At 52.6% G+C, this 14,664-nt stretch overlaps 5 protein-coding genes across 5 annotated transcripts; 2 read left to right on the top strand and 3 right to left on the bottom strand.

Moving 5' to 3' along the window:
• Window positions 1–453: 453 nt before the first annotated feature.
• On the top strand, window positions 454–1,594 carry A1O1_00402 (uncharacterized protein; the record flags this gene model as incomplete). Its single annotated transcript, XM_007721321.1, has 2 exons — window positions 454–468; window positions 527–1,594. 2 exons carry the CDS (start codon window positions 454–456, stop codon window positions 1,592–1,594), a joined length of 1,083 nt encoding a protein of 360 aa, XP_007719511.1.
• An 836-nt stretch (window positions 1,595–2,430) lies between these two features.
• Window positions 2,431–3,499, bottom strand: A1O1_00401 (uncharacterized protein; the record flags this gene model as incomplete). Its single annotated transcript, XM_007721320.1, has 2 exons — window positions 2,431–2,824; window positions 2,886–3,499. 2 exons carry the CDS (start codon window positions 3,497–3,499, stop codon window positions 2,431–2,433), a joined length of 1,008 nt encoding a protein of 335 aa, XP_007719510.1.
• A 386-nt stretch (window positions 3,500–3,885) lies between these two features.
• On the top strand, window positions 3,886–7,986 carry A1O1_00400 (uncharacterized protein; the record flags this gene model as incomplete). The annotated part of the gene is made up of 5 exons (XM_007721319.1): window positions 3,886–5,041; window positions 5,100–5,570; window positions 5,627–6,137; window positions 6,192–6,672; window positions 6,718–7,986. The coding sequence occupies 5 exons, from the start codon at window positions 3,886–3,888 to the stop codon at window positions 7,984–7,986; spliced, it is 3,888 nt and encodes a 1,295-aa protein (XP_007719509.1).
• Window positions 7,987–8,816: 830 nt separating this feature from the next.
• Window positions 8,817–10,580, bottom strand: A1O1_00399 (uncharacterized protein; the record flags this gene model as incomplete). The annotated part of the gene is made up of 3 exons (XM_007721318.1): window positions 8,817–8,907; window positions 8,983–10,446; window positions 10,504–10,580. 3 exons carry the CDS (start codon window positions 10,578–10,580, stop codon window positions 8,817–8,819), a joined length of 1,632 nt encoding a protein of 543 aa, XP_007719508.1.
• A 1,533-nt stretch (window positions 10,581–12,113) lies between these two features.
• A1O1_00398 (uncharacterized protein) lies at window positions 12,114–14,516 on the bottom strand (the record flags this gene model as incomplete). Its single annotated transcript, XM_007721317.1, has 4 exons — window positions 12,114–12,664; window positions 12,712–13,267; window positions 13,317–14,187; window positions 14,242–14,516. The coding sequence occupies 4 exons, from the start codon at window positions 14,514–14,516 to the stop codon at window positions 12,114–12,116; spliced, it is 2,253 nt and encodes a 750-aa protein (XP_007719507.1).
• Window positions 14,517–14,664: the final 148 nt, after the last annotated feature.

The raw sequence follows: 14,664 nt of genomic DNA, 5'->3' as shown, positions 1-14,664 counted from the left end.
GGACGAAGAAGAAAGTGGGAGGAATTACAGAATGAAGAATAGAAGGAGAAGTAGTAGTACAGGGACGGAAAAGACAGACTTATTAGACTTGGGGGGATGAAGTCTGTCCCGTGTGTTGGATTGAAGTCGAACTGACAATTGATTGCAACGGCTCAAAGGCGCATTTGACTCCTTTTCCCCCTTTCATCTTGAAGTCACGTTCAACTTTCGGCTTCGACTTCCATTTGCGGCGCTCCAGCCACAATGACGCTGCAGGCTTGGCGTTGACTGTGGCGGTGGCTGCGGTGGAATCTGTGGCGGTGCATTTTTCGATGAGGCTGAACGTGGAAAATCTTCCACCATTGAATGCATTGTGTTCCAACTTGAATTGTACTACCACCGCCGAATCTTAACTGCAAGAGTGTTGTTGTGTCATAGTCAGTTTCGTGTATATGTCCTGTTGCTGTTGTCAACATGCCTAAGGTGAAGGTGGGCGAGCGTCCGTTCCCTCTCATGTTGTTGACCACCACTGACCATTCCATTTTAGAAGCGCAAAAGAGAAGCAGGGGAACGCAAAGCCGTGGATGGAAAAATTGGTGTGGACCATGAAGGACTCGACGTCGACACATCCAAGCCGTCGGCAGTCTTCCAACCCACCGGCGGCCGCTCCTATACCTTGAGCGTTGCCTTGCCCGGCAGTATCATTGCCAATGCCAAATCTCACGAGCAAAAGACGTATCTAGCCGGCCAAGTTGCCCGAGCATTGGCCGTTTTCTGCGTTGACGAAATCATCATTTTCGACGATGAAGATCCCGAAGTACAGCGAAGACGACCTGCCATCGCCGAGTACGACTATACCGCCTTTTCGCATCCTGATCACTTCCTTGCCCACGTCTTGTCCTACCTCGAGACGCCGCCGCACTTGCGCAGAACTTTATTCCCTATGCACCCCAATCTTCGAACAGCAGGGACGCTGCCTAGCTTGGATATGCCACACCATTTGAGAGCGAATGAATGGTGTGAATATCGTGATGGCGTGGCTGTGGGCCCTTCTCCTGGTGGAAACGGAACTCTCGTAGATGTCGGTCTGTCCGAGCCACGGGAGATTCTTGAAGCCGAAATTCCTCGCGGAACTCGCGTCACAATTGAGCTGGAAGATCCTAGGTCCAAGGTCGCTGCAGCTGTCTCCCCCAGCACGCCCAGAGAGGTGAAAGGGTATTACTGGGGCTACGCCGTGCGACAGTGCAGCAGCCTCTCGAATGTTTTTACGGAATCCCCATTCGATGGAGGCTACAATTTATCCATAGGCACCTCAGAGAGAGGCGCTCCTCTGAGCGAAGTCTTTACAAGACCGGATCTCTCTGACCCAGAAGCACTTTCATTCCAGCATGTTCTCCTTGTTTTCGGTGGAGTCGCGGGTCTGGAACATGCATCCAAAAATGACCCTGAGCTACGAAACATGGGGCTCACTGGGCAGAATGTGAAGGAGTTGTTCGATTGTTGGGTGAATGTCCTACCTGGACAAGGGAGCCGTACGATCAGGACCGAGGAAGCCGTATGGCTAGGGCTAATGGGCCTGAGGGGCTTTATTGAGAAGCTGAGGAAGAACAGCTGATCTCACTGACGGCAAGATCAATCCGGTCCCTCAGTTCCCTGTGTCAATACTCACACCCACCAACGCTTACAGAAAGTATCTGCAAGCTGGTCGATGATGCCCTTGGAGCTGCAATTGGCGTATGCTGACGAGTAGGCAACGAAAAATGTGATGGGCGTGGGAGATGGCCTTTCGAGAAGTTCACTCCCAAGCAACAGTTGTCAGCATTCGATTGAAGACGCGTCACAAAATACAAAAGCACGCAGAAGTACCCCTGAGTTGACAGTCAAGTCCCATTTTTGGGTGAATCGCCATTGGATTGTCGGCAGCATCGCACGGCCGCCACCGGCGACACCAAATCCTGGGGGAGATATCGGGTCCTTCGGGCAAGGAAAAAGAGGAGGAGCTGTGGACACAGGAGCTGCGGGCTTCATATGCATCTTCATGCTGCTCATTGCTTGCCTGCATGAGGCCAACAGCCTCAGAGACCAAAGACGAGATACAGTGAGCACATGTCTCTTGCAACAATCTCCCAGCATCCAGCTTTTGGCGGCACAGGCAACGAAGTACACATAAATAAGTCAAATGGTGGCGGACGAATCACCTGTCAATTTCAGCCCGCCATCTGCGGCAAGGAGGCAAAGACGATGTTGTCTCGAGTAAGAAATGGTCCTTCCCAGTCCGGCGCCTTCCATCTTTGTAATTGTTGTCAGAAGGATGTCGTCGTGAACGTCCCTTCCCTACGAGCAACCAAGCTGCAGACCAAAACTTCAACGCAGCCTTGCCAAACCCAAGTTTCATCCATGAATCATGGATTCACCGGACTGAACCTTTGCTGAGTACGTTCGTGTCGCCTCTCAAGGATGGAATGCTTTCCAAGTCTGCATAATCGCTGTCACAGATGAAATCAAGCCGAAGACAACGGCAATCACAAACGCCCACAATGCGAACCAGAAAGTGGTGAAGGAAGTCTTATCTCGCCGGTCGAAATACCACTGCTTTAGCCGCGAGGGTCTCGAAGATTGGTACAGATCATCAATGGCAGCAAGACGATGGCCCCAAAAGATGTACCTGCTGAGATTTCGTTCAGGCTCGCCATCCTGTGTCATCAAAGGGCCGACCTCAAGATCTGCAAAATGCTTCTCGCTCAGTCTGGCCCTCCGCCGGGCCATACGCCCCTCACTTACGGGGAATAGGAGGTCGATCGTTGCTTGTGTTTCAGATAAGAAACCAGGCGGATAGACATTACTTCTGTTCATGGGTGAGTAAGCAATATCCTTTCTTCGAAAAGAAACCCCTGCTTCGAACTAACCTTGTGCCGTCTTCTGCGTAGGCTTTTAAAACGGTGCCATGACGGAACACGAAGAGCTGTTTCCCCGATAGCTGGAGATGATTTGTCAAGTCGCTTGTATAGCGGATTTTGATACCAGCTCTCCGAGTCAGGTTCTTCTCATGAAAGTCGTCCTTCAGAACAAGGTCTGGCCCGACCGAAGTGCAACTGTACAGCCTATGGAGTAGCACGTCTTGCAATCGTTGCGGACCCCTGCGCAGCTGTCGCAATGAAACGAAATAACACAGTTGGATCGCATATTCGATGGCCTGCTGCACAGACTTGTCCTGGATTTGCGGTTTCAACGGATCTGGGGCATATTGGAGCCAAAGTTCCTTGTACGCATCATCCAGAGGCAGCAACAGCCGGTCGTTGACCGAGTCGCATAAGTTCACAATCTGGGCCACGTTTGAGCATGGAACGGCCGGGTCATCCTTGACCTTGCGACAATCTCTCGCGTGCTCCTTGTATGATTGAACCTGATATGCATCCAAGTCGTCGCTTATGCGCCACAATTCGCGGATCAACTTCGACGTCGCGTCGCCATTATTCCGCCCGGCTGGTCGGAGTCGTCTCAGGGTTCGAAATATGGCCATGGCCTCAGGGAACAGGCAAACGTTCGTCCCAGGTTGCAGATAACGAGGACAAAGCGTCTCCTCTCTAGTGTTGCACAACAACGAGGGTTTGCACTGTCAATAAACATATATATTACCTGGGGCTTGCCCAGTGTGGTGACAGAGCGAGCTGCCGCCTGCGCATAGCCTCATCATCAGCTTGTTCAGGCCGCCCAGCCTATGGTTGTTCTGGCATAGCCGACACAGCCCAGAGAAGCAGCTAACACTAGTTGCAGTTGAGGTTCGCGCCTCATCACTCAGCTGTGTGAGAGAGCTACTGCCACCTGCCAGTTATCAGGCTGAACAAATCTCTTCTCAAGCCAAACGTCTGTTGCCTGACCTCACATTCACCCAATGTCTTGTCCACGATGGCTGGAACGGCGACACAAACAATGCAGGCAGCTACAACGACGACCATTACGGCATCCTTCCAATGGGACCGGTTGGATGAGACGACACGACTATCTTATATCGATCCCAGCACTCATTTTAAGCTTGGCGAGCGCTTTGTGTGGCATCCGACCAACGATTTCGAGGACCAGATCTGGTCTATTTTCATGTACCCAAAGCTGGAAAATTTGTTCAACAGGAATCTGAATCAAATCTTTGGGACCCGGCGGAGGCCCGGCTCGCACATCAAATGTTACATGACCAGCACCACGACGCTCTGGAGAACGGCCAGGCCAACAGTGGTCGCTTCATGCGCGAAGCCGAAGTATGCCCATATTATGGTGACAGTGCTTTCAGGAAACCCTATCATCCGGCGGCTTAACTCTGGGTTCGACTTCTATGCCGATCCAAGACCGGTGGACACCAGGATTTGTGCAGGGCAGCAACCCCTGCCTCAAGATCCCCCTTTGGCGACGCTCTGTGGGCTCAGAATCGCAATTGCTACTGGCGTGGGAGGTGATCCGTCTCGTCGGAGGCATGCCACACTCGGTGGGCTTATTTGCCTCGATAACGCATACTACGGCCTCACCGCTGCTCATGCCTTCCTCGAGGAGACATGTTCAGATGATGGGATCGAAGAGCATAGCGACAGTGGCGCGAGTTCCCCTTCTCATTCCACCAGGAGTGAAGCAAAGTCCTTGGCTTCTGACGGGTCATTGTCCCCGGCAAGCTCTGGAACGAGAGTATACATGGACACTGCCCCTTACGAGACACACGCAGATCATGCTGGTTCGATTCGTCCTACACAAACTGGAACAACACCCGAAACGCTTACGGAGCATGTCCTTGGCGAACTACATGGAGCAAACCCCAGCGCACCCTGGCTAAGTTGGACTGAAGACTGGGCTCTGATCAAAATCTCTGACCCGAGGTTTCACCTCCCCAATCTTTTCACAGTTGATGGTAGGACGATAAGATGCTCAGGTGTAGCCAGCATGCCTCCACGAGGGAAAGTCGCTGTTGCCGCAGGGTTTGGCGCCTTGCACACGGCCGAAGCGTCAGGAAGAACTGTCGGGGTCCTTATGCCAAATTCCGCCCAAATGATATCCGCATGGACAGTTCAAAGCACCAGTGGTAAACCAGGCCCTTGTCGTGTCAATGCTTCAAAGAGTCATGCTAAATCGTTCCTTAGCTCCGGGAGACTGTGGTAGCTGGGTCATGGACTTGATCACCGGCGAACTGTATGGGATGATTGTAGCGTCGTCGAGACAGCAGAATTGTTCTTTCTGCTTGTCTATGTCGAAGATCTTCGATAGTATCGCGACCTTCACAGGCGGATCCAGACCCGTTGTTTATGGATTGCCGGAGAGCCAGCCTGAACCAGCAGTACTCCCAGATCTACCCGCAACGACTGCCTTAACGACTGCCCAGAGTTCCACAAGTGATCCCTGCAGTGAGCAATCAGCACCTGCTCCGGCCGGGGTCGATCCGGCTGGGCGTGGCCCGGAAGAGCACATGGCCAGCTACGTGAGCTCTGTGCATGATTCTGTACAGCAGAGAATCACGAGCATTAATAGCGGCGACAGCGATGACGGTAATACGAGAGGCGGCAACAGTATATGGCCCGATCAGCAGGAGAATGACAGCCGTGGGACAGGAAAAGGTAAGTCATGCTTACTGCGAGTCGCTTGTTGGAAGCCTGAAACTCATATCTTGTAGAAGAAGACGCACACGCCCACGAGAATCCATCTTCACCCACTGACAGGCCGGAGCCGCTGTATTATGAACCGGCGATTACTAATAGACCCGAATTCACGTCTGAAGCACAAGAGAGGGAGCTTGACGCACGTGAGAGAGAGCTTGACGCACGGGAGAGAGAGCTTGACGCACGGGAGAGAGAGCTTGACGCACGAGAGAGAGAGCTTGAAGCACGGGAGAGGGAGCTTCCCAAAAGAAGGCCGCGAGCTTTGCCGGAAGAAATCGTTGTTACTCGCGTTCATAATCATGACGACCAGGAAGATGCTTCGGCAAGCTCGACTTCGTCAAGTTCGACCGAGCGCCATTTTGACAAGGCCCGACGCCCAAGCCATTCATCAGTCACGGAGATCATCATAAACGAGTCCGACGCTGGAAAACGACGTGGCTCGCCTATCCGAATTTCCATAACGGTTCCTACCGGTTCAGGACGACAAACTCCTCAAATCACTGCCACCAAAACTGCTAGAGAAGCGTATGTACAGTACCTGGGTACGAGTAGGACACGCGGCGATGACATTGTCATCAGGGGACGCGCCCGCCATTCAAAGCACGATGGTGAGCAACAGGACAAGGAAAATGATGACCGAGGAACCCAAGCAACAGTGGAAGGACAAAAGGTCTCCGATACACGCCTTCGACGGGAGACTCACACACGATGGCGCTCTCCGCCCATCATCGAAAGGGAGTTTGACGCTCGATGGCCATCCTCTCGGGCGGTTGAAGGTGCACTTGTTCACCAGCCTTGGGCGGGCGCTGAAGCAAATATTGAGTATGGCGCACAGAGGAGAAGTGACGGACGTCGAAATACAAGCTACTACAGCAAGGGCCGAGACGAAATACACCACGAAATGAGGGATCCAGCGTACAAAGACACCGTGGGAAAAGACCTTGACGGCGGCAAGCCGGTTGCGCAAGAGCCATGGCCGAGGCCGGGACGCACCAAAATGCGGAAGTGGCTCGTTCACCCACGAGCATTGTTCGACTTGGGGTATTCATATTATAAAGAGGTGAGATACGACGGCTTTCGTCAAGAATGACGCTGACAAGGGCAGAATGATGATTTTGTCATTGGGAAGGCATTGAGTGCGGCCAATATCGATGAGGTTGTTGCAAAGAGCGCCGAATTTCAAAAGTCCGATGCCGACGCGCAGACAATTTCCGATCCGCGAAGGCCGAGGTCAACCTCTCCCCGTCAACGCGCAGACCGCCGAGAGGGGGCGCCCACTGACGTTGACATGCTTCCGGAGGAGAAACGAATGCTGTCGATGGAAGATGCATTTCCTCACAATTGGTTTGGCGCACGAGGAAGTTCGCCTCGGAGAGAAAACCTGATAAGGCCTATTGACGAGCCACGCCCTTTTATCACACCCGCTGTACGTCACAGCGAAGCAGGAAATGCAAGAGATTTCTACGACACAAGTGGCTATCAAGGTAACGTAATTGCCGGCGGGAAAATAGGCAACGCAGTTGACGGCGCCACGCGAGAATGGAACTATGTCAGCGTGCCGCCGGGAACTGTTCGAATCACCATGGATGGCATTGGAGGATCTAGTCGGGTGATGGAATGGGATCCATACGATGGATCCCCTTTCTCGCAAGAAAGGGGGGACCTTTCACGAGAGGATCGTGGACTGAACCATTTTGGATACAGACGAGACAATCTAGGCGCTGCAAAACACGATTCCTTTACAAGTTATCCCACCACAACCAATGCAACAAAGTCGCGAGAACTACGAATATCCCAAAGCCCACCGAGAGCCGAGACAAGGTTCAATTCCAAGCCACGCCGTATCCAGGAATACCCTCCGTACCAAAGCATCAACATGGATAGGCTCCCAAATCCGGATTCGCCGCTTCCGTCTACCACTGCGGAAAAGAGGCCGAGCTTTGAGAATCTAGTCTTGAAGGTCCTTCTGGAGCCAGACCTGTCCGACCGCGACAAGTTGACCCGCTTGATGCAATACTACAGCCAAGATCGAAAGCAAGTAGAAGAGGACGAGATGGAGGAGCAGGGGGAGGAAGTAGTTGTGATCGAAGATCGTGTTCCGCCGCATCGGGGAGGTTATGTCGCCACCATAGATTCGACCGCAGAAAGCCGAGCATGGGACCGAATGCCTCCACTTACACAAGTTGGCGTACCTCGAACAGAAAAGCAACCGGCTGAGAGAGACGATCTCAAGATTGAGGAAGCCAGGTACAGGGCGAATGCTCTGAGCAGAGGATTGAGCATGCAGCAGATCTCGACGATCCTCAACCATACAAGGAAAATGCCTCCCCATGCTCGCCGGGTGTGGCTGAGCGAAACTCTTGTCAGAGAGTAACACGCCCAGGATATGATCGATATCGACAGTCAGGCGCGCACTGAAAGGGACATTGTGGCTCGCAGATCTTCGTTTGGAACAGGGTGAACTAGGAAGGTCGGTTCCCCTCTGGCGGAAACCACGACGGGGTAGTCTGAAGATCATCGAGGATGAGAGCCAGTGAGAGCAGGGGCTGAAGCGATCGCAGCTGGCACAAGACATATGAGCTGATATAGTATATACCGGCGGTTTCGTCGGAAGAGATGGGGTTCCTTGTTAAGATTGTCAGAGCATTATTCATGTTCATCATCGGACGGAATTGGGTCAGGAGGTCCCTGGTTGCAAGGGGAATGGCAAGGCTAGGATTCGACACACATGGAGGACCGAAATGAAGGGAATTTGTGATTCAGGGGTCAGACATCAATCGTGTCTCCTTATCGCTACTTTATCGTCCACTTTATAATCTACTTTATCGTGTCAACTGCCATTTATAGACGGTGCTTATCTAATCGCCCCGCTTTGCAAGGCTGTGAGATAAGATAATGTCAGGGGCCAGGCTGCGAACCTCGAACTTACAATCAATCTCCTATCAGTCAACAGGTGTGCTAGCTTCAGCAGGGATGAACAAAGCGAGCAGACAATGTCGTTGAAAGAGAAGAGGGAGTGTTGAAGAAGAAGAGTAAGTGTTGTTGACCCTTCTTTACCATCTTAAAACTAGTATCTTCAGAAGATATAAAGCCCAGACTTTACGATTGCACTCTCATGTTACACCCCCTCCTGCTTCGTAACATGCAATAAACAAGAAACACTTGCTTGATTCGACTTGACGACATTGTACAACATACTGGACATCATGCATCGGCAGTAGCATATGTCCAGCCTTGCATGTCATTCTCGAGACTGCGATTAAGAGTCTCCACATACTTGACCATGCCACCAGACCTGTAGTAGCAAATCAGTCAATCAGTCAATGACTCAATGTTGGAGCTGGGGAACAACATGTCCGATATAACTCACCAGTTCAAAGGCTCGACCTTCCGGCCCGGGATATTGGCACCTTGATACCAGCTCTTTGCTAGCGGGAACAGCGAGGCGTCCCATTCCGCTCGCAGTCTCTTGCACCAATCGTCTTCGCTTTCCTGCGTGGCCTCGAGTCGCGTGATACCTTTTTCCTTGATCATCTTGAACGTCTTTTCGACCCATTCGGCCTGGAACTGGGTGCAGCTCGGCCCGGAGCTGAACGCGGTGGGCGCCTGCGGTCCATACAGGAAGAACATGTTGGGGAAATTCGGCATGGCGATCCCCATGGCTGTCCTTGTGCCATCTTTCCAGTGGTCTGCGATGGTGCCGCCGTCGGTACCTTGGATGTTGAGCTGCGCGAGAGAACCCGTCACGGAGTCAAATCCAGTGGCCAAGATGATGACGTCCACTTCGACATGGCCGTCTTTAGTCCGGAGACCGGTCGCCGTGACTTCCTCGATGGGAGACTTGTTCACGTCGATGATCTTCACGTGTGGCTGGTCTACCACTTCGTAGAATCTCTGTTCCAGCGAAGGCCGCTTCGTGCCCCATGGATGGGGAGGAGTTTCGGGAGCCAAGAGTTCTTGTTTCTTGGGATCCTTGAGCCGTTTCAACACTTGTTTCCGCCAGAACTTGTAGGCTTCCTCGTTGGCTTTGAGGTCGAACAACATGTCCTTGTATGTGGCCAGCCAGAACATGAATCCTCCTTCCTCAACCATCAGCTTGTGATAGAGCTTCTCTCGTTCTTCCGGTGTGTCGTCAAAAGTGTTTCTTTGCACAAAGTCATAGGTGAAACCGGCGAACGTGTGACGAGTCTTTTCGATTTCCCTTTCGTAAGTGCCGTTCTTCTTCTTCTCTTCCTCCTCCTTGGGATCTAACAGGCGTTGGTTCATAGGCAGACACATGTTCGGCGTGCGGAGGTAGACGGTCAATTCTTTCACCTTGTCCCCGATCTCTTGGATGACCTGGATCCCTGAGGCGCCTGTGCCGACCTCGGCGACACGTTTGCCTTTCAGATTCACCCCGTGTTGCGGCCAGACCGCGGTGTGGTAGATGTCCCCCTTGAAGTTTCCTAGACCGGGAAATGGCGGTGTATACCGTCTGCTCGCGAAGCCGATGCAAGGGAGAAACCAGTTGGCGTAGATCTCTGTTCCATCGGCGCATTCAACCAGCCATTGCTGGCGCTGCTCATCGAAGACTGCACTGTCGACGTGCTTGTTGAACGAGGTATAGTCCCTGATATGCCACTTCTTTTCGACATGATCGAAATAGCGACGCAGTTCTTGCCAGCCGGGATAGCGTTCCTTGAATGTGAAGTCTTCCCACAGTTCTTTGTCGAAGAGTTGATAGATGGGGGAGTCAGTGTCGACGCGCGCACCGGGATAGCAATTCCAATACCAGATGCCGCCGCTGGAAGATCCCTTCTCGAAGATACGAACGGAGAAGCCCAGTTTGCGGAGACTAGGTATGTGAGTTCAACGGAGTGTCCATCAATATAAATTCTCATCACATTCTTACCGGTTCAATAAAGTAAAAGAGGCAAACCCTGCGCCAACGAGTAATACGTCAATCTCTTCGATCTGTTGAGACCCCATCTTGGAATGCCGGAAGGGGACAAGAAGCCTGTCACAAAGATCGAGAAGAGGTTGGTCGCCCGGGCAGGCCGATGCTCGGAAACTCAGACGAGATTTGTACTTTGATTGATATACCCCGCGTGCCCCGGAACCCCAGACGATGCATCGATATGTGGATCATCATCTCTTGGTGTGGAGGAGAGTGATGAGGGGTTGTAAGCGGGCCAAAGGAGTGTCCGACTTGATTTCGATACTGATTTATCCTAGAGAGCCAATGGACAGGACTGATCGATGATCGAGGAGTTGGAGGAAGCCTCGGTCTGTTCGAAGCGTGAGCCGGTGCCGCCGGTTTCCCCAGATATGCAATAGAGGGGAGGACCTTAGCGGAGGTGTAGTCCGTAGATATGATTGGAGAACGCCCTCAGGGTCGATATCATTCCGCTCGATGGTGGAGGAGAACTGCAGGGCCGCGAGGACGTGGCAAAGGCATTTCGAGCGAGGGCAAAGGACACAGGCTGGTCGAGCAAAGGTGTATGATAACCTCTCCTCATGTTGATAGACCCGCAGGTCTGGCGGTGGCCCCAGACCTTGTACCCTGGCGAGAGGCGGCCATGCCTGCTTCTCCAGGACAGGAATTGGCGAGATCAAGGTACTCGCAATTTGAGGAGACAATCAGTCAAGAGATGGTCTTGATTACAGTGACTTGCAACGATGTGGATGCTAGGTTTTTGAGAAGAGCAAGCGGAAAAGGCGATGGATGCAGTTTCGAGGTCAGGTCCCGCAGCTGCGCCAGCACTTCATCCCTCCTCTAGTGAGTAGTAGATACCATCAGCAGCGATTCCAAAGCACATACCTGCGTAGACAGTCTGATCATGGACTCTCTTACCTCGTCCCCCCTCGCTTGTCTTCGTCATTCTTCGTTGTCCCGAGGTTGAAGCGTTGAGATGGAATCCTCGAGCTGGGCATGCCACCTCGTATTCATTGCGAGGAGAAGGTTGAGTTAAGCATTGCAATGCTCGTTCGTACTCGTATTCCGGAGAAGCAAGCACCGAGAGAGCCAGCCACCACCTCCTTCGTCTCCTGCGCCTTTCGACTGCACGAGGGATGATATACTGCTATATTCCCCCAGCACAAAAACGATGTCGATACGATACATGCAGACGCGGCCTCGCTCAAACCTGCCGCTCGTCGTTGCCTCGACTCGAAGCCTCCTCCTCAAACGCAGCGCTCTCCGAGTCCTTTATTCTCCCTTGCGAGTGCAGAGCCTCCCTAACCATCGGAGGATTGTCTAGGCTCAAGAAGTTGAGTACAGTGAAGGAGGCGGGAACTACGAGGCTCATACACGGGTGATATACGATGCAAGAATCCTGGCTGTCTGTCCACATATGGTAATTGATGTTGCAATGCCCTCGTATGTTCTCCTGCTCTAGCCAGCGGTTCTTCGAACGCCTAGATCTTGTCCTTTTATGCCAGTGACTTGTTAATCCACCTTCAGCGCCGTCGCTAAATCGATATCACAAATACTCCCGTCGCAAGATCGGTCCATTATTGCCATCAGTCATGGTGGCCCCCTCCCTCAGATGTGCCTTTCTGACCACCCTGTGATCGAGTGCCAGTCACAGTATTCTCGCTTGTTCCGTCATCTGCTTCTTTTTCTGCCGCCTCAGGGTGTGACCTTTTGCGCCGGTGATGGTTCTGTGTCTCTTGCTTCACACCCTCTTCTTTCTCCTTGCCTTCGCCGTGCAAGCTCTGTTCCAACCGCTGGAGCAATTTCTCTAACAACCATTCAGCTTCCTCCTTGTCTCCCATCAGTGGGCTCCGAACGCCTAACCAACTCCAACTCTTCTTCTGTTCGGCGTCCTTTCCTTCATCTTTTCTGGAAAAAGTAGCCTCTTGTTTGCTTTCATTGGGCCCTTCTTCCGTCGAAGATCCGCGCTCTGCATCAATGGCACGGCTGTGATAGGAAGAATCATGCTCGTCTTCTCCAAGTAACTGGAGGAATCGTGCCCACTCAGCATAGCTGTACCTTTTAGGCGTGGCGGCCGTGGTGTCTGCGTACACTTTGCGGATCTCAGAAAGGAGAGCGTGGCGATAATGATGCTCATCTGCCCGCGTCAGCAATGTACAGCCGCATGCGACCAAAAACACCTACCTTCCTCCGATCGTTCACCATGCTTTCTCGCGTGGGATTCATCAGCCTTCTCCGAGCGTTCAAAGTCTGCAGCCACTCGATCTCCGGTCTCACGGACGTTCCTATTTGGCCGACTTCTGCCATGTCTGCCGAATAGGCGCGCTAGACCAGGCTGAAGTTCTTGTTCGCCGTCATCAATCCCGGAACCCTCCTCCACGTCTTTCAAATACGAATGAGAATAACCGGCCTTCCCAAGGGTTGCCTTGTAAATACCGTACTTCAATCGGTTCCTCGTGCTATCTTCATCGCTGGGAAGAACGGTAATCTCACCGAGCCAGATCGTGGCGTCTTTCACTGCCTTCACCACCGTGTCTCCCATGTCCGAGACCAGGATAGTCAGCGTGGGCACCGCGAGCAGCGACCAGAACACAAAAAAGGGCTTTCCACTGTTGCTCATGGGCTCCAAATCTCCATATCCGATGGTCAAAAGGGTGGTATATGAAAAGTAGACACTTTCGAAATATGACCAGTTCTGGTTCTGTTCAGCTTTCATGAATACCAAAGCCCCGATCGTCCACTTTCTCTGGTTAGCGCAGCTCAAATTGCTGAGCAAAATCATCACTCACTAGGAATGCAAATGCAAAGGTCGACACCACTAGGCTCATGTATTTCCGCTCGGTCGTTGCCCTTTCCTGGACCTTTCGCATCGCCTCGAATTCCGCCTGCCTTCGGTCCATTTCAGCAAACTTATCGTCACCAGGTTTCGCAGCCAATGTCTGGGCGGTGCTTTTGTCCAAGCTAATCATGTGCGCTCTCAGCCTCCTTTTCTCGTGGACGACGTTATCAATCTCCTTGATCAATCGAAGTCGAGTCTTCTCGGTCAATCGTGCAGACATCTTCTTCTTCCCTCTATCCAGAATGAGTGACCGGATGGAGCTCACCACGAGACCTAAGATAATGATGCTACCCATGGCGAAAGGAAATAGCAACCCCCGTCCGACACGCGTTCTGGGCACGTAGTCGGCACCAATGCCAATGGTAAGCGAGGTGAAGTCTGCCCAGTATACGGCATCTGAGAACTTCCAGCCCTCAATTTTGGAGTAGATCAGAGCGCCCAGAAGCAGGTAGACAAGAAACGCGATGGTCTGCAGCATCAACGTCCGTTGGGCAACGGTTAGCCTGAATTCTTTGCGGTAGTGGTCCTTGTACGCTCCATACACAGTCACACACATGAGGTAGGAAATGAGCTGGTACAGGCCGGCCGCGAAGATGGCGTAGTAATAGGCTTGCGTCAATGCTTGGTTCTGGATGCCTGGTGCGTCAAATCTATGAGAGGCGACAGCGATGAGAGCAATGAGAAGAATGGAAGCGAGCCAGAAGCCGATAATGGTGACCGGCTGCGCTATTTTAAATGGCACGCGACGCGCCATATTGAGCAACAGGGCCAAGTTGGCAATGAGAGCGCAGACGAGCGAGACGGCATTAACAGCGATCAGCCTGTCGAGAAATCATGTCAATATCTCCAATCGCACCGTATTTGAAGCCACCTACCATTCTGGGTCCTGGATGTCGAGGCCATGCTCCTCGGTGCCTTTCGTGGGGATTTCCACCCGCCAGTCCTCCACGAGTGCGCAGATGTTGAAGGCACTGGCCATGGGGCCAAAAGTGCCGGCCATGAGAGGGAAGGCGGTCGAGGCATACCACCATCTGGCGGGCGTCAAGAAACTCCTCTCCTCCTCTTCCTCGTCCGTGTAAGCCTTGTCGCGATTTTCGGAGACTTGATTGGATGCGTCAACGATATCATCCTCTAGGCCAGGGTCGTTCATCTTGCGACGATCATTTGCCGCGGAGGACACGACCGTGGTATGGAGGGAGGAAGCAGGGCAATCGGAAGCACAGCCGACACGTGTCGCCCATGCTATACAGGGCACAGAGGCAAGATGTCGAACATATGCTTCATGCGTGGTGCCATGA

Source organism: Capronia coronata (assembly GCF_000585585.1).
Source record: "Capronia coronata CBS 617.96 chromosome Unknown acBCG-supercont1.1, whole genome shotgun sequence".
Lineage (NCBI taxonomy): Eukaryota > Fungi > Ascomycota > Eurotiomycetes > Chaetothyriales > Herpotrichiellaceae > Capronia > Capronia coronata.
This window is presented reverse-complemented; position numbering and strand designations above follow the sequence as displayed.